Source organism: Schistocerca cancellata, chromosome 1 (assembly GCF_023864275.1).
Source record: "Schistocerca cancellata isolate TAMUIC-IGC-003103 chromosome 1, iqSchCanc2.1, whole genome shotgun sequence".
NCBI lineage: Eukaryota > Metazoa > Arthropoda > Insecta > Orthoptera > Acrididae > Schistocerca > Schistocerca cancellata.
In genome coordinates, this window is record NC_064626.1 from 80,275,380 (window position 1) to 80,302,835 (window position 27,456).

At 42.6% G+C, this 27,456-nt stretch overlaps 1 protein-coding gene across 1 annotated transcript in view; it reads right to left on the reverse strand.

The window, feature by feature from the left end:
• The window catches only part of LOC126175629 (regucalcin-like), a 103,912-nt gene that overhangs the window by 47,405 nt on the left and 29,051 nt on the right, over nt 1-27,456 (reverse strand). Inside the window, exon 3 of the mRNA XM_049922930.1 lies at nt 12,107-12,313. Within this exon, the coding sequence (XP_049778887.1) occupies nt 12,107-12,313 (207 nt within the window). The remainder of the gene's footprint in view (nt 1-12,106; nt 12,314-27,456) is intronic.

Below are 27,456 nucleotides of genomic sequence, written 5' to 3' on the forward strand. Positions count from 1 at the left end.
ATTGGGGAGAAGAGAAATTTGTGGCACAACTTGACTAGGAGAAGGGATCGCTTGGTAGGACATATTCTCAGGCATCAAGGGATCAACAATTTAGTATTGGAGGGCAGCGTGGAGGGTAAAAATCGTAGAGGGAGACCAAGAGATGAATACACTAAACAGATTCAGAAGGATGTAGGTTGCAGTAGATACTGGGAGATGGAGGAGCTTGCACAGGGTAGAGCAGGAATGTGAAAGTTTCTAAAAAAAAAAAAAAAAAAAAAAAAAAAAAAAAAAAAAAAAAAAAAAAAAGCATACACAAACAGCAGTTGACCGGCGTTGCCTGGTGAAACGTTGTTGTGATGCCTCGTGTAAGGAGGATAAATGCGTACCATCACGTTTCCGACTTTAGTAAAGGTCGGATTGTAGCCTATCGCCATTGCGGTTTGTCGTATCGCGACACTGCTGCTGGCGTTGGTCGAGATGCAATGACTGTTAGAAGAATATGGAATCGGTGAGTTCAGGAGGGTAATACGGAACGCCGTGCTGGATCCCAACGGCCTCGTATCACTAGCAGTCGAGATGACAGGCATCTTAGCCATATGGCTGTAACAGATCGTGCAGCCACGTCTCGATCCCTGAGTCAACAGATGGGGACGTTTGCAAGACAACAACAATCTGCACGAACAGTTCGACGGCGTTTGCAGCAGCATGGACTATCAGCTCGGAGACCGCGGCTGCGGTTACCCTTGACGCTGCATCACAGACAGGAGCGCCTGCGATGGTGTACTCAACGACGAATCTGGGTGCACGAATGGCAAAACGTCATTTTTTCGGATGAATCCAGGTTCTGTTTACATCATCATGATGGTCGCATCCGTGTTTGGCGACATCGCGGTGAACGCACATTGGAAGCGTGTATTCGTCATCTCCATACTGGCGTATCACCCGGCGTGATGATATGGGGTGCCATTGGTTACACATCTCGGTCACCTCTTGTTCGCATTGACGGCACTTTGAACAGTGTACGTTACATTTTAGATGTGTTACGACCCGTGGCTTTACCCTTCATTCGATCCTTGCGAAACCGTACATTTCAGCAGGATAATGCACGACCGCATGTTGCAGGTCTTGTACGGGGCTTTCTGGATACAGAAAATGTTCGACTGCTGCCATGGCCAGCACATTCTCCAGATCTCTCACCAATTGAAAACGTCTGGTCATGGTGGCCGAGCAACTGGCTCGTCACAATACGCCAGTCACTAGTCTTGATGAACTGTGGTATCGTGTTGAAGCTGCATGGGCAGCTGTACCTGTACACGCCATCCAAGCTGTGTTTGACTCAATGTCCAAGCGTATCAAGGTCGTTATTACGGCCAGAGGTAGGGTTTCTGGGTATTGCTTTCTCAGGATCTATGCACCCAAATTGCGTGAAAATGTAATCACACGTCAGTTCTAGTATAATTTATTTGTCCAATGAATACCCGTTTATCATCTGCATTTCTTCTTGGTGTAGCAATTTTAATGGCCAGTAGTGTATTAGTTCCTAATTGTTAAGATGATGATAATCGCCCCTGCGTTATTGAGATGTGTGTTATAGGTGGACTGCTCAGCGCATGGGTCGCCTTTATCTAGGTGGCATTGGCTAGAGGCATCAACAGCCCACCTGCTCAGTGCTGTGAGTCGGCGCGATGAGCTGTGCTGCTGCCTGTAGAACTGCTGTGCCCCACAAGCTATAACACTGAAATGGTAGGCCAGGGGAGAGGCCAGTTGGCCAGTAAATACACTGAAGGGCCAAAGAAGCTGGTACACCTGTCTAATATCCTGTAGGACACACGCGAACACGCAGAAGTGGCGCAGCACGAAGTGGCATGGATTCGACTAATGTCTGAAGTAGTGCTGAAGGGAAGTGACACCATGAAGCCTGCAGGGCTGTCCATAAGTTCGTAGGAGTACGTGGGAATGGAAATCTCTCCTGAACAGCAAGTTGGAAGGCATCCCAGATATGCTCAATAATGTTAATGTCTCGGGAGTTTGCTGGGCAGGGGATGTGTTTTAACTCAGAAGAGTGTTATTGGTGCTACTCGGTAGCAAGTCTGGAAGTATGGGGTGTCGCATTGTTCTGTTGGAATTGCCCTAGTCCGTCGGAATGAACAATGGACTCAGGTGATCAGAGAAGGCCGGCCGGAGTGGCCGCGCGGTTCTGGCGCTGCAGTCTGGAACTGTGAGACCGCTACGGTCGCAGGTTCGAATCCTGCCTCGGGGATGGATGTGTGTGATGTCCTTAGGTTAGTTAGGTTTAACTAGTTCTAAGTTCTAGGGGACTAATGACCTCAGCAGTTGAGTCCCATAGTGCTCACAGCCATTTTTTTTTCATCAGAGAGGATGCTTACGTTTGGGTCACTTGTCAGAGAAGTATCAGGGGTCCCATATCATTCCAACTGCAAACGCCCCACACCATTACATGGTCTCCGCCAGGATGAACTGACATGCAGGGTCCAGGGATTCATGCGGTTGTCTCTATACACGTGCACCCGCTTGATACAATTTGAAACGAGACTCGTCCGACCAGGCAACATGTTTCCAGTCATCAAGTCAAATGTTGGTGCTGACGGGCCCAGGCGAGGCGTAAAGCTTTCATTCAAGTCCATTGTGCATTCCGACGGACTTGGGCAATTGCAGCAGGACAATGCGACGCCCCATACTTCCAGAATTGCTACAGAATGGCTCCAGGAACACTCTTCTGAGTTTAAACACTTCAGATGGCCACCAAACTCCACAGACATGAACGTTATCGAGCATATATGGGATGCCTTGCAACGTGCTGTTGAGAAGAGATGCCGGCCGCGGTGGCCGTGCGGTTCTAGGCGCTGCAGTCCGGAACCGCGGGACTGCTACGGTCGCAGGTTCGAATCCTGCTTCGAGCATGGATGTGTGTGATGTCCTTAGGTTAGTTAGGTTTAAGTAGTTCGAAGTTCTAGGGGATTGATGCCCACAGCTGTTAAGTCCCATAGTGCTCAGAGCCGTTTGAACCATTCTAACCTGCGACCGTAGCAGCAGCGCGGTTCCGGACTGAAGCGCCTAGAACCGCTCGGTCACAGCGGACGGCCCTGTTTGGCTGGGAGTTGTGCAAATTGTGGTCTGTAGCCGACTCTAATTTAATTTTATTAACAGTGTGAACTGCACAGTTAAAAGAAGCCATGAAATGAAATGAAGTCCCATGCTTCTTTACAGAGCGTAGGGGAACGATGCGGGAGACCCGCACCGCCTTACTAGGCAAGGTCCTAATGGAGGTGGTTTGCCGTTGCCTTCCTCCGACCGTAATGGGGATGAATGATGATGATGAAGACGACACAACAACACCCAGTCATCTCGGGGCAGGAAAAATCCCTGACCCCGCCGGGAATCGAAGCCAGGATCCCGTGCTAGAGAAGCGAGAACGCTACCGCGAGACCGACCAAACAAACTAGCAATTCGGGCTCAATTTTCCGAATGCCTTAACACCCCAGATAATAACGTGAAAATTGAGGAAAATAAGCTCACGCAACGCACAAAATAACAGAAACCTTAAGGGGGGCACACTCACAAAATCTTAATATACGTACACGCCGTCGAGTTATATTAATGAGACCAAGGGCTATGTTCGACTTTGTAATTTTTTCTCCTTTCTACATGATTCTGTAGCTCTCAAGTCGTTCGAGCAATCAATCATTCATGATAGGAAACACAGTCATAGCTCAGTCACTCCAAAATGATTCTGAAATTTTACTTGTTAGAATGAAATCAGGCGATGATTCTTCTTCTCTGCAGGCTCGTGCTTTGCGGCAGTCTGCTAATCTGTACAAATAAAATGCCTCGTAATTTTGGGAGCGTTGTATAATCAGTCGGGAAACCACAGATCAAGCGGGTATTTGGCTTTGATGAAGTTTAACCTTCCGAAGAAGTAATGGAGCTCTTGGATTATTAAATGCAGGTTCGTATCGAGTCTTTCGGAAGTCCCTTCTGATTAACAACTACGCAATATATCGATAAATATCATTAATTCTCGAATTTAAAATACACACCTTTTATTTGAAGGAGCCATCTATATATATTTCCTTTCAATCGTACAGTTCGTATCAGTTATCTTCTGTGATAAATCTCAATAATCAGATTACAGATCTTCCAAACCAAGCTCAGGCTAATCGGCACTAAGACAATCCCGGAAGCCCCCCTCTTCTCTTTGTTTTAACAACCACCAGAGAGAGTACTACAAAGAATACTTATACGCTCATGGCATAGCTATTGTATGAACTACTTTCCGCATGGATCCTGCGAGTATGAAGATAGAAAATTAGTAAACGTCATTCTAGGGTAGAATTGTATCAGAATAATTCATCGAATATAAAGAGATATCATCGTGTAATAACGACTCACAGACGGTAAGTGGCAGCATCAGAAGTGCAGGATACATAAAGCGAGTCGACGTGGTAAACAGAGCAGTCGTTGTATGGCAGCAAGGGAGCGATTTATCTGTTCAAAAGCGCATGATCATTGGCTTTCGGGCCAAGGGTGGAATCGGCAAAGTTCGCGTGCTGCCATGGTCAAAGCATACCGTACATGGCAAAATGACCCCATCTGAAACTGGCACCGAGACAACTAACAATTACGGTGCATCAAAGGCCATAGAAGACAGGGGTCAATGACAGCTGTGGAGACATGTACCGGCGAGTATACGTACAACTGTTCACCAACTGCCCACCCAAACGGTCCAATGCTGTGTCCTCAACGACCGTTCAGCGAACGTTGCTGGTTGTTGGCCTGCACACGAGGCGCCTGGTTCACGCACCCACGCTAACCACTCTTCATCGGCGATGAAGGCCAGGTTACGCACACCTGTACCACAATTGCACGTCCACTGAATGGCGACACGTGACCTTTCCAGATGAATCACGTATTATGCTCCATGGAACAGCTGGTCATTGGCGTGTACGGCATAAATGTCAGAAAGCAAAGGGTCAGGATCGGAGGAGTGAGCGTTATGATCTGGAGAAAGTTTCGTGGCATTCCCTGGGTGACCACATCATTCAAAAAGATTCAGTGAATCAGCACAACTACGAGAGGCATTTGAAAAGTCCGTGCAAAGTCCGAGAGATGGCACCACCGGCGCGTATCGAGGTCATGTTTAGTTAGTAGCATCTTTGGAAAGAGCGCAGACCATACTGGTCTATTTCTTTGTGTTTAGCATTCGTGTGAATCAAGGAAATCGAGTGATTGCCCAAAAAAAATGGACGAAAAAGAATTTCGTGGGGTGATTAAACATTACTTTATGAAAGAGAAAACGCCTCAGGAGACTGAAGAGAAGCTTGATGAACATTACGGTGATTCTGCACCTTCGATTACAACAGTTTATAAGTGGCTTAAAAATTTTTGGAGTGGCCATATGGGCACAAATGATGCTGAACGTTCTGGACGCCCTGTCGAGGTTACGACTCCAGAAATCATTGATAAAATCCATGATATGGTGATGGATGACAGTAGTGTTAAGGTGCGTGAGATTGCTAGTGCTGTGGACATCTCAAATGAACAGGTACATAATATTCTGCATAAACATTTGGACATGAGAAAGCTATCCGCAAGATGGGTTCTGCGATTGCTCACGCTTGACCAAAAACGGAATCGTGTGAAGTGTTGCTAGGATGGTTTGTAGCTGTTCAGGAAGAATCCGCGGGACTTTAAGCGTCGTTTCGTCACGTGGATGAAGCATGGATCCATTATTACACTCCTGAGACCAAATAACATTGTAAACAATTGGTTAGCAACAGAGAATCTGCACCAAAAAAGGCAAAGACCATTCCTTCGGCCGGAGAGGTTACGGCGACTGCCTTTTGGGATTCGCAAGGGATAATCCTCGTCGACTATCTGGAAAAGGGTAAAACTATTACAGGTGAATATTATTCATAGTTATTGGACCGTTTGAAAACCGAGCTGCAAGAAAAACGCCGGCGATTGGACCGCAAAAAAGTCATTTTCCATCACGACAATGCACCAACACACACCTCAGCAGTTGTGGTCGCAACATTATTGGAAATAGGATTCCAACTCGTTCCACATCTCCCCTATTCTGCAGACTTGGCTCCCTCAGACTACTATTTGTTCCCCAATTTGAAGAAATGGCTGGTGGGTCAAAGATTTTATTCAAACGAGGATGTGATTGCAGCAACTAATAGCTATTTTGCAGACTTGGACAATTCCTATTATTCGGAAGGGATCAACTAATTAGAACAGCGTTGAACGAAGTGTATAAGTCTAAAAGGAGACTATGTCGAAAAATAAAAAAGGTTTACCCCAAACACGTAAGTAGTTTTTATTTTTGCACGGACTTTTCAAACGCCCCTCCTATGCACCCACTCTTGGAGACCAAGTTTACCGCTAAATGTAGTTTGTTTTTCCTCGGTACGATGGCGACTACCAGCAGGCAATGCAACCCATTGTATGTGGGTGGTTCGAAGAGCCCCAGGATGAATTTACCGTGTTCCCTGGTCACCAAACTCCCCGGATTTAAACCCAATCGGGGATATGTGGGCCCACATCGATCGAACAGTTCGCGCCATGGATCCTCAACCAAGAAACCCAGCGCAGATGTCTACGACACTCGAGTTGCTATCTTTCCACATCCCTCTCGGTACCTTCCAGAACCTCACTGACGCTCTACTTGCACGTACCCACTGCGAAAAGTAGTTTTTTCGGACGTCTGGCGGGTGGTAACATTAATGTGACTGGACCATGTGCAATAGAAACTTTCGGCTGTAGCATTAAATTGCTAGACATTATACACCTCTTTTCATTTCAGTCTTTTTCAGTTATATTTACTTTACAAATTTTTATTGAAAGTCAGAACCACCTCTTATTTGCAGTGTCGTAAAAGATTTTGTGAGGCAGCCTCCATGAACTAAACCAATAGTTTGGCAACTTTAACCGAAAATTTAACTTCACTATTCGCTAAACCATTTCTAAAAAAGCTAACTTCATTAAACGTTGAAGCATTAGTTTATAGGAGATTTTACGGACTTTAAAGCTAAAAATTAATCGTTAACCCGTAACAGTAAACTATGTTGTGGGCGTCATGAAATGAGCAAGTGAATCAAATGTACTACCGTTGCTTAAATTACAACGTTTTGGTTGGGGAAGTTTAGGTAGGTCTTCGAAGATAAAAAAAAATGGTTGTGAAATCTTATGGGACTTAACTGCTAAGGTCATCAGTCCCTAAGCTTACGCACTACTTAACCTAAATTATCCTAAGGACAAACACACACATCCATGCCCGAGGGAGGACTCGAACCTTCGAAGATAAATAAAAAACATTCCAGTCATTTAGTTTTATAATTATTTAGTTATTAATATTAAATGAGACAAATGACACATCCACCAATACACTGCCCTTTTATTCGTTGTACGCGCAATGCTACTGCCGTCTACTTTGTGTATATAGCTATCCATGACTTGTCAGCTCAGTGTATACTATTTGGTTTTATAGATCTATAACTCTGTTCCATAGAAACAATAACAAACCATCTGCTTTGTTTATGAAGAAGTAATTCTTGTTTTGCCACAATTTCATTTGCTACAGTTGTCAGAATAGGAACTTATGATGCAGTTCTTGTATTTAATGATAAGAATGTGGGGGGGGGGGGGGGGGCGAAGGTATTAGAGAAAACAGGCTCTAAAATAGGAAATTTCACTCAAACCATCTTAAGAAAAATAGATTTACTGTGCCTCTCTGCAAATGAAAAGTCGGTTGAAGACCTCGTAAGAGAACAAAGGCAGAAAATAAGAAATCAGAAGAGAAGCCTTGTACAGAAAGAGGTTCCTGAGAACAAATCTGAAGCCTTCTGAAGATGTGATATAAGAAGAAAACATTAGGTTGAACTTCAAAACGAATTTAGTGAAAATTAGGTTTCTTAAAGTTTATGCACCTTCTTCTCAGAATCTATGAAGGCTAGAATAATGAAATTTTGTGTACTTATTTATATAAACCCGATAAATGTTGTCTCAAGAGTAAATTCTGAAACGCTGAGTGTAAGCTGAGATATGTGGCAAAGCACTTGTGCATGAATTTTATATATATTATATAAAATAATATATATTTTATGTAAATACATATTAATTATATAATTATATAAATATATTATATGCAATACATTTATATATTTAAACTATATTATAATATATATAGTATAATAATATATTACATAATATATAATATATTTACATTATATATATTATATATATTATGTAAATATATTTTCTTCTTCTTCTTCGCGGATGGATCACTTAGGACCACGCGTAATCAACATTTGTTGGCCTTCCTTTTCGCCCAGTATTCCTTCATAAACAACGAATGGGCTAGCTTTCGTTGCGTAGACCATGTATGTCGGTTAGTTTTTCTCTCTTCTTCCTCAAAACCCCGTGTGTTTGTGATTTTTCTGATTTCATTTCTATCATGTAGATTTGGAGACCCTAATTCTCTCAAGTCTTTTTCCGTCTGTTTGTACCAGTTCGGTCTCGTAGTTTTGTTCTTTAAAAATGTATGGATTTTGTGCGTTAACCTGTTTGAGTCCATTCTTTCTAAGCGCCCCATGAATTGGATTCTTCTCATGCGCATTGTGTCTGTTATTTTGGAGATATTTTTATATATTTCTGCATTGGGTTTTGGATAATGTACCCCATCTTTAGTTCTTGGTCCTAGGATTTTCCTCATTATCTTACGTTCTTTCACTTCTAATTCCTCTTTTAGTGTTCTGTGTTGAAGGTTTAGTGTCTGAGATGCGTAGAGAGCATCGGGTCTAATTACTGTTGTATAGTGTCGTATTTTGCAGTTCCACGAGAGACTCTTTTTGTTGTAAATGTTTTTTGTTAACTGAAACGCCGTCTCCATTTTCTGGACTCTTGATCTGACAGATTTCTTTTCATTACAATTTTCTGCAGTCCATTCACCTAAATATTTAAATTCTTTTACTCGAGAGATGTAGTTATTACCAATTTTGAGATCAGAAGGTGCATCTTTGACGTCAGTCATAAATTTTGTTTTTTCAAATGAAATTTGTAATCCTATTTTAGCTGCCTGTTCTTGTAATAATTCTAGCTTTTTCTGTGCATCGGTAATGTCTTGTGCGATCAGTGCCATGTCATCAGCAAATGCTAAACAGTGTAATTCTATGCCCTTATGTCTTGGTCCCAGTCTGTGTGCTGGTGCACCTGCTTTTTTCCATTCTCTAACAACTTTTTCAAGAGCACAATTGAAGAGCACTGGGGACAGCACATCCCCTTGTCGTACTCCTATGTCTATTTCAAATTCTGTGCTCAATTCTCCCATAAATTTTACTGTGGATTTGGTCTCCGTGAGCGTTTCTTTTATGATGTTTGTTGTCTTTTGATCTAGTCCAAATTCTGCTAATACTTCAAAAACGGATTCTCGGTCTATACTGTCATATGCTTTTTAAAAGTCGACAAACGTGATCACATAACTTTTATTTGAAGTACTATGTAAATATTTCATTGAGTTTTTCAAGTTAAGGATTTGTTCTACGCAAGATCGACCTTTTCTGAACCCACCTTGGTATTCGCCTAGTTTTGAATCCAGCTGAGGTTCTGCGCGGTTTAATAGGGCTTTAGACAGAATTTTGTATGTTATTGACAGTGAAGAGATTCACGATAGTTGTTGGGGTCTGTTTTACTTCCTTTTTTGTACAGAGGATGTATGATTGCAGTCTTCCAATCTGTGGGGATTTTTTCAGTTTTCCAGATTTCATGTATAATTTCTTTGAGTTTCGCAATAAGATTTTCTCCTGCATTTTTCCATAATTCTGCGATTTGGTCTTCTCCTGATGCTTTGTTATTTTCAGTGACTGAATTATCTCTTTAATCTCTTGTAAACTTGGTGGCTTTGAGTCTGGGTTTCGTTGTGTACGATGTAACTCAAATTTTTCTGCAGGCTTTTCACAATTCAGTAATTTAGAAAAGTATTTTGCAAGAATTTCACAATTTTCGGTGTTGGTATGAGCAATTTCCCCATGGTCATTTTTGAACTGGAGTGATGGAGGAGAGTACTTTGTTAATTTTTGTTTGAATACTCTGTAGAAATTTCGGGAATTGTTTTTCTTGAAATCATTTTCTATGTCTTGCAATTTTTTGTCTTCGTGTTGTTTACGGGCTGTTCGTATTGCTTTTGTGACTGTTTTCCTGGTATCTTTGAGATCTTCCAGGGTCTTTTGATTTTTGTTGCACAACCAATTTTGCCACGCCTGTTGTCTGAGATTTATCACTTGGTCACACTCATCTGTCCACCATGGGTGTTTACGTGTTCTTGTTTGCGGTGCTACAGTTTCAGCTGCATTTAAAAGTCCTGCTTGCAGTTGTTGCCAATTTTGTGGTTTTAAATTTTGCGTTTCTTTTGTAAATTGTTCATTGCCATTTATCTTTTGTACACCATATTTACGGTGTGGAGATTTCTTAGTGAATTTTCTTTTTTCTGGAATGACATCTAGGGAGAATTTTGTTGGGTAATGGTCGGAATCTAGGTCTAGTCCATTAAGGACCTTAAGTTTCATGATTTCTACTGTATTTACGCGGGAGGTCATCACATGATCCAACTGATATTCACCTAGTAATGGATTAGGTGAGATCCAAGTTTTCGTTTTCGAGGCTCTTTTCTTGAAAAATGTTTATTTGAAAAATAGGTCATGGTTTTTGCAGATTTCAATGAGTCGCATGCCATTCCGGTTGGTCTGTGTGTGCCCTGACCATTTACCTACCCAATATTGATATGTCTTTTCTTTACCGATTTGTGCATTGAAATGGCCCATAAGGATTTTGACATGGTTATCTGGGATTTTTTGGAGAATATTACCTAATTGGTTCCAGAATTCTTCTACTTCTTCTATTTTGCTTTTGTTAGTGATGTTAGTTGGTGCATGTCCGTTGATTAGGGTGTATATCTTATTAGCTGATTTTATTGTCATCGTGGAGAGCCGACCCGAGTAAGATTTGAAAGTTGCGACTGAATCAAGTATTGATGCATCTGCTATAAATCCAGTTCCAAATTGTGGACAATTTGCCACGGCTCGTTTTCCAGGTTTTCCTTTGTATATCCTGTATCCTTCCGAATCAAAAGGATTTTCATCTGTACATCGTGATTCCTGAAATGCAATAATTTTGATTTTACGTTCTCTGGATTTGTCCAGGATGATTTTTAGTTTTCCCATTTTTAAGAGAGAATTTACATTAAATGTCATTAGCCAAATTCTAGATTTTGGTTTGATTTTGTTATTACGGGGTTTTGAGGTACTCCGATTTACCTCCATGCACACTTCTGTGGTCTCCCCAGAATCCGAATAGACCACTTGCGGTTTTTCAACCGTGGGATTTGACCCACTAGGGTAATTTGTCTTTGAAGGTGCTGTATCCATGTTGATTTAATTGGACTGGGTTTGTGACTGAAATTGAGATTTCAGTCTGGTTAATATAAATATATTATATATCTTATATCTACAGAAATACAACAAAAAAATCATTAAAATTCTCTTACTCGATACATTCAAAAAACCTCATGAGAGAAGGTAACTATATGGAAGGAAATTAAACAGGAAATTTTGTAGGAAATTATTGAATAAATTCTGTGAAAGAGGTACATATTAGTTTTTTAAAATAAATTTTTTACATTCCGTAAAATTTTTTAAATATATATAATCCAATAAACTTAACAGTAAACGTGTTAATTTAATGTAAAACATGGTACAAAATTTGACCTCCGTATCTTAAAAACTGTGGATGTGGTGTGTCTTTTGGATTGCGTATGTTTTTCATGGACGTTTCCTCTTAAGGGCAGTTACCGGCAGTTACTACGAGAATGAACGGTAGACAGGTGGTGGTTGGGACTGACAGCTCCACTTGACACTGTATATTTTCGCTTCTGATTAATGATGTCGTGACAACACTGATGGTGGCCATTTTGTTGTTATTCTCGCCGATATTTCTCTGCAGTTAACTAACTCTCTCTCACTTACTCACTGAAAGACTTCTAGAAGTTTCCAGAGTTATTAATTTTCGTTAAAGGCTGGGAAACAAAGCAGAGCGATATGAAAGTGTTTACCTGCCCAGAGAGTGCCGGCAGCGTCTGCCTTGGCGTCGTTGATCCTGTTGTCCCGACTTCCGTCCTCGTCGTGCACCGTCGCGATCACCTCCAGTGCGGCGGGCTCGCTGCTCTCCCCATCCCACGTCATCAGCACCACGTCACGATACATGCTTATAACGAACTTGTCTACTTCACCTTTAACTGGAATAATGAATGTTACGCCATCTGTAAAGAAAAAAATCAGTTTTAATCTTTCTGCGTGGTTTTCCTTCAGATAAAATGACCATCTTCAGGCCGGGACCCAATCAGCATAAACTTGCTATCAGTCATTTTTATTATCCTTTTTCAGATGCGTTTCAAAGAACTTCTTGTCGTCGGCACTGCAGTTTTATGGCGTTCTGTAACTCGAAAGGGCGAATGGCAGACCCAGGCATCGCGAGAACTAACTTGGTCACATCAACAAATATGCTGGCTGACAAAAAATGTCAAGCATCCAGAAGACATGGTCAGATCATGCAACTTCATAACACACAATTGGCAGGTATCTGAAACACTGAAATTGCCATTCACTATGACAGGTAGAACGGCGACCAGAGTGCATTAGCTCTGATCATGATTACTGTTGTTAGGTCTAGTGTGGTACACACAGTGAATCATCTTACACTTGTGCAGCCTATGTTTCGGATATAGAAGATACTATCGTTAGTTTTCGCAGAACTGAATTGTAGGCAAGGGAGCGTATTTGCAGCCAATACACAGATTTTGATACGGTGACAAAAGTCCAGTTTTTTTACAACAGTTACAAATTTTTAAATGGGGCAATGCCTGCTGACAGTAAAATCCTAAAAGTAGAGTAAATGAAAATGTCAGTGGTGTCTGTTGCAGGAAGCTAGTGCAAGTAGTTTACGAGTTATCGTGATGTGAACATCGTAGACACCGACAGCTGTTTGTTGTTGTGCACCGAGCGAGGTGGCGCAGTGGTTAGCACACTGGACTCGCATTCGGGAGGACGACGGTTCAATCCCGTCTCCAGCCATCCTGATTTAGGTTTTCCGTGATTTCCCTAAATCGTTTCAGGCAAATGCCGGGATGGTTCCTTTGAAAGGGCACGGCCGATTTCCTTCCCAATCCTTCCCTAACCCGAGCTTGCGCTCCGTCTCTAATGACCTCGTTGTCGACGGGACGTTAAACACTAATCACCACCCCGACAGCTGTTTGTTGTACACCATCTACCTGATACCGTGGAACAATGTTAAGTTTGGTTGCATTTGTTGTGTGTACACTGCGATTGCATTGCAGCGGTACTGTCACGTATTCTATGATAGTGGAAGCAGTGACGTGCTTTGTAGATGGTATTTCCCAATGCAAAAAAAGTGCACATGCTCATGGTTTATGGTGAATGTAGGAAGCATGAGGTTCGTTCGTGCACAGTGTACGCCGAAAGATATCCTACCAGATGTCACCGTCGTCAACCTCTTCAAACAATTACACTTGATACGAAACGGCGTATTACTGCCTCCTGTGCTGCAGTTTCCTCTGAAATGCTACACTGGAGAGCGAAAGAAACTGGTATACCTACCTAATATCGCATAGGGCTCCGCGAGCACGCAGAAGTGCCGCAACACGACGTGGCTTGGACTCGACTAACGTCGGAAGCAGTGCTGGAGGCAATTGACAGCCATGAATCCTGCATGGCCGTCTACAAATCCGTAAGAGTACAAGGGGGGGGGGGGGGGTGGGAGGGGGGGAGATCTCTTCTGAACAGCACGTTGCAAGGTATCCCTGTTCCTTAACCCACTCTGTAGCAATTCTGGACGTGTGGTGTGTCGCATTGTCCTGCTGGAATTGCAGAAATCCATCGAAATGCACAATGGACATGAATGGATGCAGATGATCAGACAGGGTGCTTATGTACGTGTCACCTGTCACAGTCGTATCTAGACGTATTACGGGTCCCATATCATTCCAACTGCACACGCTCCACACCATTACAGACCCTCCACCAGCCTGAACAGTCCCCTGCTGAGATGGAGGGTCCATGGGTTCATGAGGTTGTCTCAATACCTCCACACGCCCATCCGCTCAATACAATTTGAAACGAGATTCGTCCAACTAGGCAACATGTTTCCAGCCATCAATAGTGTTGTGTCACTGCCAGACACCACACTTGCTAGGTGGTAGCTTTAAATCGGCCGCGGTCCATTAGTACATGTCGGACCCGCGTGTCGCCACTGTCAGTAATTGCAGACGAGCGCCACCACACGGCGGGTCTTGAGAGACTTACTAGCACTCGCCCCAGTTGTACGACGACTTTGCTAGCGACTACACTGACGAAGCCTTTCTCTCATTTGCCGAGAGATAGTTAGAATAACCTTCAGCTAAGTCCATGGCTACGACCTAGCAAGGCGCCATTAACCATATCTAGAGAGAGTCTCACTTGTATCATCAAGAACGCTGTATACAAATGATGGATTAAAAGTTAAGTATAACCGCAGCTACGTACTGTTCTTTATAGCATTCATTACGTATCCTGTTCCAGACCTCACGCCCGTCTGCGTTAGATTATAGCGTGCATTTCAGCCTCCTCTATCTACAAGGTGTTGGCACATTTTCCAACACATCAAACAGTCCGATGTCGGTACTGACGGGCCCAGCAGATGAGTAACGCTCTGGATGTTGCAGTCGTCAAGGGTACACGAATGAGCCTTCCCCTCCGAAAGCTCATATCGATGATGTTTCGTTGAATGGTTCGCACTCTGACACTTACTGATGACACAGCAATGAAATCTGCAGCAATTTGCGGAAGGGTTGCACTTCTGTCACGTTGAACGATTCTCTTCAGTGGTCGTTGGTCCCGTTCTTGCAGGGTATTTTTTCCGATCACAGCGATGTCGGAGATTTGGTGTTTTACCAAATTCGTGATATGGACGGTACACTTGTGAAACGGTCGTACAGGAAAATCACCACCTCATCGTTACCTCGAAGATGCTGTGTCTCATCGCTCGTGCGCCGACCGTAACACCACGTTCAAACTCACTTAAATCTTGATAACCTGCCATTGTAGCCGCAGTAACCGATCTAACAACTGCGCCAGACGCTTGTTGTCTTATATAGGCGTTGCCGACCGCAGCGCCGTATACTGCCTGTTTGCATATATCTGTATTTGGATATGCATGCTTATACCAGTTTCTTTGGCGCTTCAGTGTAGAAGGTGTGTAGCAAGTGTTGAGTTGCACTCTGCAAGCTTGTATTGACGCAGGGGGTGGTCATTTTGAGTATAGGTTTTGAGTGTGCATTGGTTCTTTAAGTGTCTGATCCCACAGATGTACTATATTCACCTTCTTTATCGCTTGTCGTACGCAATGTACTGTTTAACAACAGAACTCCAGAGACGTAAGACTGCAGATATGCACCTATGTGAAATTCACCTTCGTTCGTCCTACAACACGGAACAAACCCCTGTCGGCGTTACGACATTTCGTAAACTACATGCACCCAGACTCCTGCAACGAACACCAATGACTTTCTGATTTAGTCTACTTCCATTGTGGTACGGTCAATGGGCATTGTTCCAATGAAATATATGGATCTTTTGTAAATAACTACAGATTCGAAACTCATAACACTGTGTGAGCTAGAAAGGCAGGCCCCAGCCTATCATTTCAATCTGTGAAATCCACGTATCAATGACGCCTCCCAATATGGAAATATTTGCGGTGCAAGCTTTAGGTTGAGTCAACCTGTATAAATGGCGTGAACAGCGTCAGATGAGTGATGACTCTGAAGGACACGGAGATGCTGCATACTCGTATGAGTCAGCCTTATCAGCAACTGACAGAGTTGGAAGGGGCCTCATGGTGGGGTCTCCATTTGGCCAGCTGGTGGAATCGTGCTACAGTGGCCTGTGCTGGACTCCACGGGAACTCGCCATAAAGGTTCTTGTGGACCAAGTCTGACCACCAAAGGAAGGATCGCCGTATTGCGAACAAAATACGTGATAACTCCTCTACATCTGTGACACCCTGAGTACAAGTAATGGATTCTGGGCAACATTCCGTGTCATCCCACGGTGAGTAGCAACAGCCTGGCAAGGGAATTACCAGCCTATTCGTAGGATTCCATTAACACCACTATACAAAGAGCTGCATTTGGAGTTGTACCATGACTGGGAAGCATGGACTACCCATGAATGGCGTTGTGACGTGTTCAGCGATGAGTCGCTGTTCTGCACTACCCCAGATGACCATCATCAACTATGGCGGCGACCCGGGAGGAGTTTCCATACATCCCGTGTTTTGGAGAAACAAAGCTGTGTACTCCTGGCGTCCAGGAGTGGGGAGCTATCGGGTTTGAATTCAGCTCCCGACTGGTATTGATTGACGGAACTCTTGAGGTCACAATTGTACATCAAGAACAGCCTGCGTCACCATGTGTTACTTCACATGTGACACTATCATGATGCAATTTTTCAGCAGGACAAAGCTCGTTCACACATGGCACGTCTCTCTATGAACCATCTGCATGATGCGAGGTACTCTATGGTCAGCCAAATACTCAGATCTGTTCCCAATAGAACATGGATGGGATCGGCTCGGACGTCAGTTCCGTCCGAAAGACAGTATCCAGGATATAAAGGACCACTTACAACTGTTGTAGGCCAAGTTTATTCAGGAGAGGGCATAACGGCTGCATGTCACCTTCCGAACCGAATCAGTGCATGCATCCAAGGGAGAGGTAGTGCAATGTCATACAGATAAGTGGGCTCATTCTGCCAAATTCTTTGTCATTTTGACTCGATTTTGTAACTGCTGAACTAACACATACCCTTTCAGCCAGTGCAGTATCACTGCGTTTCCTCTTCCACTTTCGCAGTGTACATCCATGTTTCAGTTCAAAATAATGCGGTTTGTTACTTCGGAGAGCAAGCACAGAAAATAATCGCGAAAAGTGCCTTAGTCTCAATTATCGCTGTTATATTTTTTGGCGATGAGAAGCGGAAAGGAGTGACAGACCTGAAGAAAAAGGTGACTCGACACTTAAGCTATTTTTTAAAACCTGAACAAACGACGAAAGGAGGGACACAACGTTCAGCGGAATGAGACTCAAATAGCTACGAAAGAAGACGACGTGCTCACGATAAATATCACATTGATGATGTGTTTAAATGTGTCATTAGGTCACGAAAAAACTAACAAAAAATGACTTTTGGAAAACTTTCACGGCCTTTGTTGCACAGAGCTGGACGTCAAGGCTAGCAAGGTAAAACAAAAATTGTTCAATCAGTGGGATTAGTTTTTAACGGTGCTAGAATAAAGAAGTCGTCATGTTGGAAAGACGCGATAATGTACGGTAGAGGAAGCGGTAGTGCCGGATTCGAGAGGTGTGCGTAACAACATTGCACAATATGAATACCGAAACAAGGGGTGACCCACAGAATTGCAATTTTGCAATAAGCCCATAAAAAGCCCCCAAAATGTACAATCATATAAAAGAATACAAATACCATCCCTCACAAATTTTATAATCACATAATGCCCCCCCCCCCCCAAATGTATAATAATTTAAACAATACAAAATACCATTACTTAGGAAGTAATTTATTAAATAAGATTAAGGCAATAAGGAAGTTAAGAAAGTAATGTGACGCCGACACTTCCTTAACACGATAACAGTAACAGTTGTTGTTGTTGTGGTCTTCAGTCCTGAGACTGGTTTGATGCAGCTCTCCATGCTACTCTATCCTGTGCAAGCTTCTTCATCTCCCAGTACATACTGCAACCTACATCCTTCTGAATCTGCTTAGAGTATTCATCTCTTGGTCTCCCCCTACGATTTTTACCCTCCACGCTGCCCTCCAATACTAAATTGGTGATCCCTTGATACCTCAGAACATGTCCTACCAACCGATCCCTTCTTCTGGTCAAGTTGTCCCACAAGCTCCTCTTCTCCCCAATTATATTCAGTATTTCCTCATTAGTTATGTGATCTACCCATCTAATCTTCAGCATTCTTCTGTAGCACCACATTTCGAAAGCTTCTATTCTCTTCTTGTCCAAACTATTTATCGTCCACGTTTTACTTCCATACATGGCTACACTCCATACAAATACTTTCAGAAACTACTTCCTGACACTTAAATCTATACTCGATGTTAACAAATTTCTCTTCTTCAGAAACGCTTTCCTTGCCATTGCCAGTCTACATTTTATATCCTCTCTACTTCGACCATCATCAGTTATTTTGCTCCCCAAACAGCAAAACTCCTTTACTACTTTAAGTGTCTCATTTCCTAATCTAATACCCTCAACATCACCCGACTTAATTCGACAACATTCCATTATCCTCGTTTTGCTTTTGTTGATGTTCATCTTATATCCTCCCTTCAAGACACCATCCATTCCGTTCAACTGCTCTTCCAAGTCCTTTGCTGTCTCTGACAGAATTACAATGTCATCGGCGAACCTCAAAGTTTTTATTTCTTCTCCATGTATTTTAATACCTACTCCGAATTTTTCTTTTGTTTCCTTTACTGCTTGCTCAATATACAGATTGAATAACATCAGGGAGAGGCTACAACCCTGTCTCACTCCCTTCCCAACCACTGCTTCCCTTTCATGTCCCTCGACTCTTGTAACTGCTATCTGGTTTCTGTACAAATTGTAAATAGCCTTTCGCTCCCTGTATTTTACCCCTGCCACCTTTAGAATTTGAAAGAGAGTATTCCAGTCAACAGTAACAGTAGCATACAGTTTAAATATCAAGTTAACGATTACTCGTATCACTCGAATCACCCAACTAAAAGGGCTCAACAAAATGGATATCGATCAAAATGAATCTTAGAAGCAACTGAAACTGCTGAATGTTCTAGAATTAAAGCACAGTGACGGCCGTCCAACAGGCAGCACGAGACAATTGTCTCAACTACTGATAAATAGCCACAGTTCGTAACGCGCACATTCACCTTGTGTGATTGAGCGCCAGCGCCAGTAACCCATTTCAGTTTAAATGCTCGACATTGTACAACTCCCAAGCAAGCGAAACAAACATTGCATATTCACAAGAGAAACAGAGCAGGCATCATATCCAAGCGACGTACCCATGCAGTTCAAGTCTTTTCTGCGGTGTTCACTTGCTGGCCACCACACAGTACTTGCATAATAAAGGAAAGGTTGAAGAGGGGAATTAAAATTCAAGGTGAAGGGATATCAATGTTAAGATTCGCTCATGGCATTGATATCCTCAGTGCAAGTGACGATCTGCTGAATGGAATGAACAGTCCAATCGGTACAGAATGTGGGTTGACAGTTAATCGAGGACGAAAGCAATGATAAGTGGCCCAAATGAGAACAGCGAGAAACTTGACATCAGGACTGGTGATCACGAAATAGATGAATGTAAGGAATTCTGTTACCTAGGCAGCGAAATAAAGCATGACGCACGGGGGAAGGAGGACATGAAAAACGACGACACATGGTGCATTGAATCCGTGAGGCACGGGTAAAGTGAGCGAGGCATGCATCCACGCGTTTGAGTGAAAGGTGGGGCATATCGATAAAAACTCACAATATACTTTATTAGTTGCAAATAACCCTAACAAGCATAGACGGAAACATGGTATTATTATAGACCCCAAGACAAAGAAAAAGATGCAGCACGAAGTGATAATGCGAATGGGACGGAAATTGGTAGATGCGACGTATGAGGATCACTCCAAAAGAAATGCACACTATTTTTTTTTAAATCCATCTTTTATTCTACGTGTTTGAAAGTTTTGCAGTGTGTAGATACAATATTTTCATTTCTCCACATAATTTCCTTCCCTCTCAACTGCCTTACGCCATCTTGGAACCAGCGCCTGCATACCCGCACGGTAAAATTCTGGACCAACCTGTTGGAGCCACTGTTGGCAGCGTGCACAAGGGAGTCATCATCTTCAGACCTTGTTCCACGAAGAGTGTCTTTCAGTTTCCCAAAGAGATGATAGTCACATGGAGTCAAGTCAGGACTATAAGGCGGGTGTTGTCCATTCGAATTTTGTGATCGCTTCCACGGTTTTTTGAGTGACATGTTGCCGTGCATTGTCGTGCAACAGCAAAACATTCTGCTTTTGCCGATGTGGTCGAACACGACTCTGTCGAGCTTGAACTTTTTTCAGTGTCGTCACATATGCATCAGAATTTATGGTGGTTCCACTTGGCATGATGTGCACAAGAAGAGTCCTTCTGAATCGAAAAACACCGTAGCCATAACTTTTCCAGCAGAAGGTGTGGTTTTGAATTTTTTTTTTTTACTTGGGTGAATTTGCATGATGCCACTCCATTGATTGCCTCTTCGTCTCTGGTGAAAAATGATGGAGCCATGTTTCATCACTTGTCACAGTTCTTCCAAGAAATTCATCTCCACCATTCTCGTACTGTTCCAAAAGTTCTTTGCATACCGTTTTTCTTGTTTCTTTGAGAGCCACTGTCAACACCCTGGGAACCCACCTGGCACAAACCTTTTTTAACGCCAACACTTTCAGTATTCTATACCACTTCCTTCCCCTATCCCAGCGTAGCGTGACAATTCGTTCAGTGTGATGCGTCTGACAGCAGTCACCAATTCGTCAACTCTCCGCACATTGTCTGGAGTGTGTGCAGTACGAGGCCTGCCGCTGCGAGGACAATCCTTTAGCCGTGCCCGCTTTCATCACGCAACCTGCTTGCCCACCGACTAACTCAACTGCGATCGACAGCAGCATCTCCATACACCTTTTTCAACTTCTTGTGGATGTTCCCACTGCCTCGTTTTCACAGCACAGGAATTCTATGACAGCACGTTGCTTGTGACGAACGTCAAGTGTAGCAGCCATCTTGAAGACATGGTGCGATGGCGCCACTCATGGGAACAGGTTGAACTAAGTTTGAAAACTAGCGGGAAGGATGTATCTACAGACTGTAAAACTTTCACACACGCAGAATGAAAACTGTATTTTTACAAAAATAGTGTGCATTTCTTTTGGAGTGACCCTCGTACATGTACAGACAAACAAATGATTACAATTTCAGAAAAATTCGATGATTTACTAAAGAGAAAGAGGTTCACAGATTGAGCAAGTCAGTAACGCACCTCTGACCCTTATACAAGCAGTTATTCGGCTTGGGATTGAATGTTAGAGTTGTTGGATATCCTCCTCATGGATATCGTACCACGTTCTTGCAGTCGGCGAGGTAGATCGTCAAAATCCAGAGCTGGTTGGAGGGTTTCCCCATAATATGCTCCAAACGCTCTGAACAGGGGCTCCGGCGACGTTGCTGGCCAAGGCAGGGCCTGGCAAGCACGGAGACAATAAGTAGAAACTCTGTCCGCGTGCGGGTGGGCATTATCTTGCTGAAGAGTAAGCCCAGGATGGCTTGCCATGAAGGGCAAAAAAACGGGGCGCAGAATATCGTCTCCGTACCGCTGTGCCGTAAGGGCGCCGCAGATGACATCCAAAGGAGTCCTGCTGTGAAAAGACATGGCACCCCAGACCACCTCTCATGGTTGTCGGTCTGTATGGCGAGCGACACCAGTGATATCTGTACAGATACCAGCTTCATACGATCAGGTTGGCATCCCACCGCTGTCTTCGGCCTGGAATCTTGTTGACTAGAGTAGAATTGTTTTTGTGAAGGCTCCCAAACCCAAGGTCCTCGGCGGCACTTTTGGGGCAGCCACCACAAATTGTATAAAGCGTGGGTAGTGACCAGGATGTAGCTATGTCTGTTGGCCGAAAAATAATTAATGACAGGAATTGCGCCAGCGAGAATGAAGAGATAACTTATCTTTATTTCTGACGAAACGTGCACCAGCAATACAAGTCCAAGTTTTATCAAGAGTAATCCGTGTACTGAGCCTAGTCGACTACAATAGCAAATATCACAGTGCAGTGGCTCCGCTATAAACTCCACGAAAGGCTAGCAGTAGAAATCGACAATAGACTGTCCGTCTCGGGGCCAGCGCTCCTCCTTAAATGCAAAAGGCAGAGGGCGCTGCGGACCTGGGCTCAGCCATGGCGCGACCTCTTCCGTCGGCGGTAACGCCCTGAGACCCCGATGGCCGCGACAGCAACTGTGGCCAGCGATGTCACGGTCAGAGATCGCGTGCGCGAGTTGGTTGGTTGGTTGGTTGGGTCCGTGGATACAACAGTTGTTTTCAGTGACTAGTCGCGCATCGAGCCGAGGGCCGATGACCAGCCTCCCATTCGGGTAATTTCTTCGTGGTGCGTCTTTTTTTAGTCTTGAAGCGTAAAAAAAAGCTCCTGTGCCTGTACCATATCAAGTGGAATTGGCCGGTATTAAAATGGATGTTCTAATGGATCAACTGACTGAACTATTTCAACAGCGTTATGAAGACGACTGTTATTTTATGGACCTGGACATAAAGCGACATTTTAAACAAAATGGTGATATGTGACTATCGAACACCAAACCACACCTTCTACGTGTAAGAAGACTTCTAAGGAAACAGTAATGTTACCGTGTGTAACGATAACACTATTTAACATGTCGTATGTCCAACATTTACATGCTGTCATGGGTCAAAAGGGACGGGTGCTATCTCTACGTACATAATTTACGATTTAGCTGTTTATCAACTATTCGCGGTCTCATTTTTATCATATGTTAATGATTTTTTTCTTCGTCATGTAGAGTGGTTAAAATGGCTCTAAGCACTATGGGACTTAACATCTGAGCTCATCAGTCCCGGCATGTAGAAATTTTTGAGAGAAACTTCAGCCATTTCACTGTAAATTGTTTGTCACAACCGTTTATCACTGACGGGAGACATAAAATGTAACATTTCAACATGTACTTAGGAATGGCTATAATGCCAAAAAATGATTGAGTGAAATAACCAATTTACGGTCAAATGGTGGAAATTTCTTTTATCATGTTATTTCTCCGTCTGTATCTGTACAGTTTGTCCCAGGAGGAATGTTCAATATTTAGGGATATGACATGAAGGATTATTCGAACCAAACAGTCTAATAAACATTGGATCTAAAATACGTACCTCAAGAGTATTTCTTCATCTTGGATACCGTGGAACAGATTTCTTATACTACAAATTCTGTGCTTTCCATATTTTGAAAGGTGATAGTGCAGACTAAAACAAGAAAAAATTTAATAGACATCGCCTCTAAAGTGCATACCTTAAAAGCTATCAGCACTTTATCATCTTCGCTACAATGAAACACGTCTCTAATCCCTAACAAGTGTTCATAGCTCACGAGGTATGCATGTTTACGAGACAATTTTTTCTTGTATTGGTCTATACTACCTGCTCACAAAATATGGAAAGCAAAGAGCTTGCAGTAAAAATAACTTTCCACATTATCTAAAATACAGGAGTACTTGTAGCTCTTGAGGTACGATTTTACAGCCCTGGTTTCGTAGACTTTTTTTGCATCGAATGATCGTTCCTGTCATATCCTTGAATATTGACCATTCCTCCTGCGACACCCTGTATTCTGCGAATAACTGTAGTGTGTATTGCTGATTGAAATTTTTAGTTCACCTGGAATTTCCTCCCGTTTCCATTCGTTGAATGAGCACAGGAAAGACTATTGTTTCCACGCCTCTATGATGCCTATTGTTAGTCTAGTATATTAACCGATCTGCTCGACACGATACGCAGAAGCCTGAAGAATGTTGGCAATTTTCGCCGTAAAATTCGATTCTTCGAATTTTGTAAGCAGATTTTCGCGAGATATACGGCATCTTTCTTTGGGAGGCTGCCATTTAATATCTTTGATCGCCTTTGTTATACTCCTTCGCTCGTGAAACAAACCTTTCACCATTTGCACAGCCCTTGTTCGTATACCTCCAGTATCTATAGCTATTCCGACCTGTTATGGCTCCTACACACTAGGGCAATATTTCAATTTCTGCAGTAAATTGTTTTGTAGGCTATCTCTTTGGAAGAGAAACTACAGTTTCGAATAGTCAACCAGTGAATCGAAGGTTGTCATTTGCTGTAGCTTCGAATAAGCGGATGCGGTCGTTCCACTTAACCCATTTTATCCCACTGTTCCATTCTTGGACAAAAGTTTGTAATTTTTTTGTGCACAGGGATTTTAGTTTTTGGTACGTTTGTCACACTGCTGGCCTTCTACATGCTCCTTGCTTTTACACAAAACTGTTGTGCTGTGAGCATCTGCATATCAACATTGTTGGTGCAGTAGTAATTGCTGTTTATGGAAAAATGACTACAAGGAAAGGGCAAGTAAGTTTTACTATATTTGACAGTGGATAACGATATTATAGTTTCTAAATATGACGTATAAATACAAGAATGATAGTGTGTGTGTGTGTGTGTGTGTGTGTGTGTGTGTGTGTGTGTCATTTGTCCATAGCTGTTCTCAACAGTGGGTTATAATGCATTGTAGCTGATTGTTCCATGTTTGGAACAGGGGGTTGATGGGTACATTGAAATAACAGTAAAGCACTTGCATTTTAGGTTGACTACCGATGAAATTATAGCATTATTGGAAGATGATATTGATTTTTCTTATGCTGATTTGCACATAAATCCCCCTGATGACCCACGGCCGTCAGATGAAGATTCAGGTGACGAGTGTGAAAGTGAAATAAATCATCTAAGTGGCAACCAACAAAGATCTGTAGCAGAAGCAAAACTTACAAAACATTGTGAGGGGGAAATTGTTACCCAAGAGCTAAATATTAGACAGTACTATTAATTGAAGATTTAGATTGGGAAATAAACTTATTAGAATTTTCTAAGTTGGTTATCTGTAACTATATAAATATTACTTATAGTTTCTAGAAAGTTGATGTTTTATATTACAGATAGGTCTTAGGGCGTCTAATGAGCCATCATGTTCAACTTCTGGTGTTGCCCATATTTATAGTGTTCACAGTGCCGAGTGTTACACATCAAATACTATTCCTGTTACCGGCAGAAGAAAGACGGCTGATAGGAGATGGACTGAGAATGATATAAATGAAGTGCAGATGATGACATGGACACTTCCAGAATATTTTACGGAAAAAATGTCACCAGTACAGCGATTTGAACTGTTTTATGATGACATTATTGTGGACATGCTAGACAATTACACAAATATTTATGCTCATCAGCAGGGAGATACAACGTTCAATGTGTCAAGTGCAGAAATAAGAGTACTATTGGCCACATTTCTTCTGACAGGTTACAACCCTTTACCAACAGATAGAATATACTGGGAAATGAACGAGGATTTCCATAATCTAGCTGCGTCAAAAGCAATGTCAAGGGGAAGATTTGAAAAAGTTGTGAAATATATACATGCCTGTGATAACAACAGCTTATACAAAGATGACAGATTTTCAAAAGTGAAACACCTTTGGAAACTCTTGAATGGTAGGTGGCTAAGAGCTTTCAATAACGAAAGACTGCTATGTATTGATGAGGCTATGATTCTGTATTATAGTAGACATGGAACAAAGCAACATATGGTAGGTGAACCGATTTGGTTTGGTTATAAACTCTGGTGTCTTTGCACAAGACTAGGGTACCTAGTTCAAGCTGAACCATACCAGGATGCTGCAACAGGAAACACAAGACCTGAGCTTGGTGTAGGTGGTTCAGTTGTGTTAGACCTAGTATCAAAACTTCTATTTCAGAAAGAACAGACATATGGTTTCTTTTTTGATAACTTTTTTACTTCATTGTCACTTTTGGATGCACTTACAGAAAAGGGCTGCACTGGAACAGGAACAATTCACTCAAATAGAACAGAGGGTGCTCCTCTGCAGACCGTCATAAAATGAAAAAATCTCCAAGAGGAACGTATGACCAAGTAACCGATAGTAAATCTGGATTGACTGATTCGCTACCACGACAACAGCATTGTTACCATCGCCTCAAACAGAAGTGGAGTTCAACCGACACAGTATGAGTGCGAAGAAGTTTATTGGTATAATTCCTGCTGTAGTTGTTAGCTACAACACTTACATGGGAGGAGTGGACAGACTTGATGAAAATATTGGAAAATACAGGATTAATTTCAGAGCGAAGAAATGGTACTACCAACTTCTTCCCTTTCCGCTAAATGCATCAATAAACAATGCTTGGATGCTATATAGACAAACAATACAGTGTAAGGTCAATCCACTCGATCTCCTTGGCTTCACAAGGTATGTGGTCAATTGCTGCTTTCAAAAGTACAGCTCACGACAGTCACCTACCCATCCAGTGCGAAATCCAAAAGCCTTACATAAAAGGGTGCTCAATGATGTTCGCTACAATGGACAAGATCATCTGATTGAACCATTAGGCAAACAACTAAGATGTGGCCAGTCCAAGAGGAACACAACAAAACAATGTAAGTGTGGTGTCACCGCCAGACACCACACTTGCTAGGTGGTAGCTTTTAATTCGGCCGCGGTCCGCTAGTATACGACGGACCCGCGTGTCGCCACTGTCAGTGATGGCAGACCGAGCGCCGCCACACGGCAGGTCTAGTGAGACGTACTAGCACTCGCCCCAGTTGTACAGCCGACTTGCTAGCGAAGCTACATTGACAAATACGCTCTCATTTGCCGAGACGATAGTTAGCATAGCCTTCAGCTACGTCATTTGCTACGACCTAGCAAGGCGCCATAGCATTTGATAATTATTATTGTGAAGCCTGTACAGTAACGAGCGATGTACAACAATAATGGATTAAAGTTAAGTATTCCAGCAACTACGTTCTTTTCTTACTAGACTCAACTACTTTACTGTTCCAGACCTCACGCCAGCCTGCGTGAGCTTAATCGCGTGCCTTTCGGCTTCCTCAAAACTCCGTGAATTGGCTCCTGCCAATTCACAACAGTAAGAAATGTAAAATTCCTTTGCTTGCAAATTGTTTTGCGCAGTTTCATGCAAGTTGAAACTGAACTCACTAAAACACAGTGTAATCTTGTGCATTCCTTATCTGGTTATATATTCACATTTTGTATAATCTGTAAATGAGCTGTATAAAATACGTAGTGAGAAAAATAAACGTAAACATAAAAAATTTACATTCGTTTCTCACAGAATTACATGCACGGTACCTGTACCCTCCCGCTCCCACTGCTCCATTTTTGGAACCTCCAATTTTTTGCACTAAATATATCGTTACAATCATGAAAGTGGTATTTATGGTTTATCTACACTCCAAACATAAGATTTAGAAAGGAATTCTTAAAAGAGTTGAATGGAAAATCTTGGGATCAAACGGGTTAATATCGCTAAGCAGACACTGTATTTGTGTGACGACATTGATTCTAGTTGTGACTCAACAGCTGTGCAATAGAAGGTTGCATTTCTGCATTTCATAGAGACAATAGGTTTTAAAAAATTGTAACTGAGATCTAATT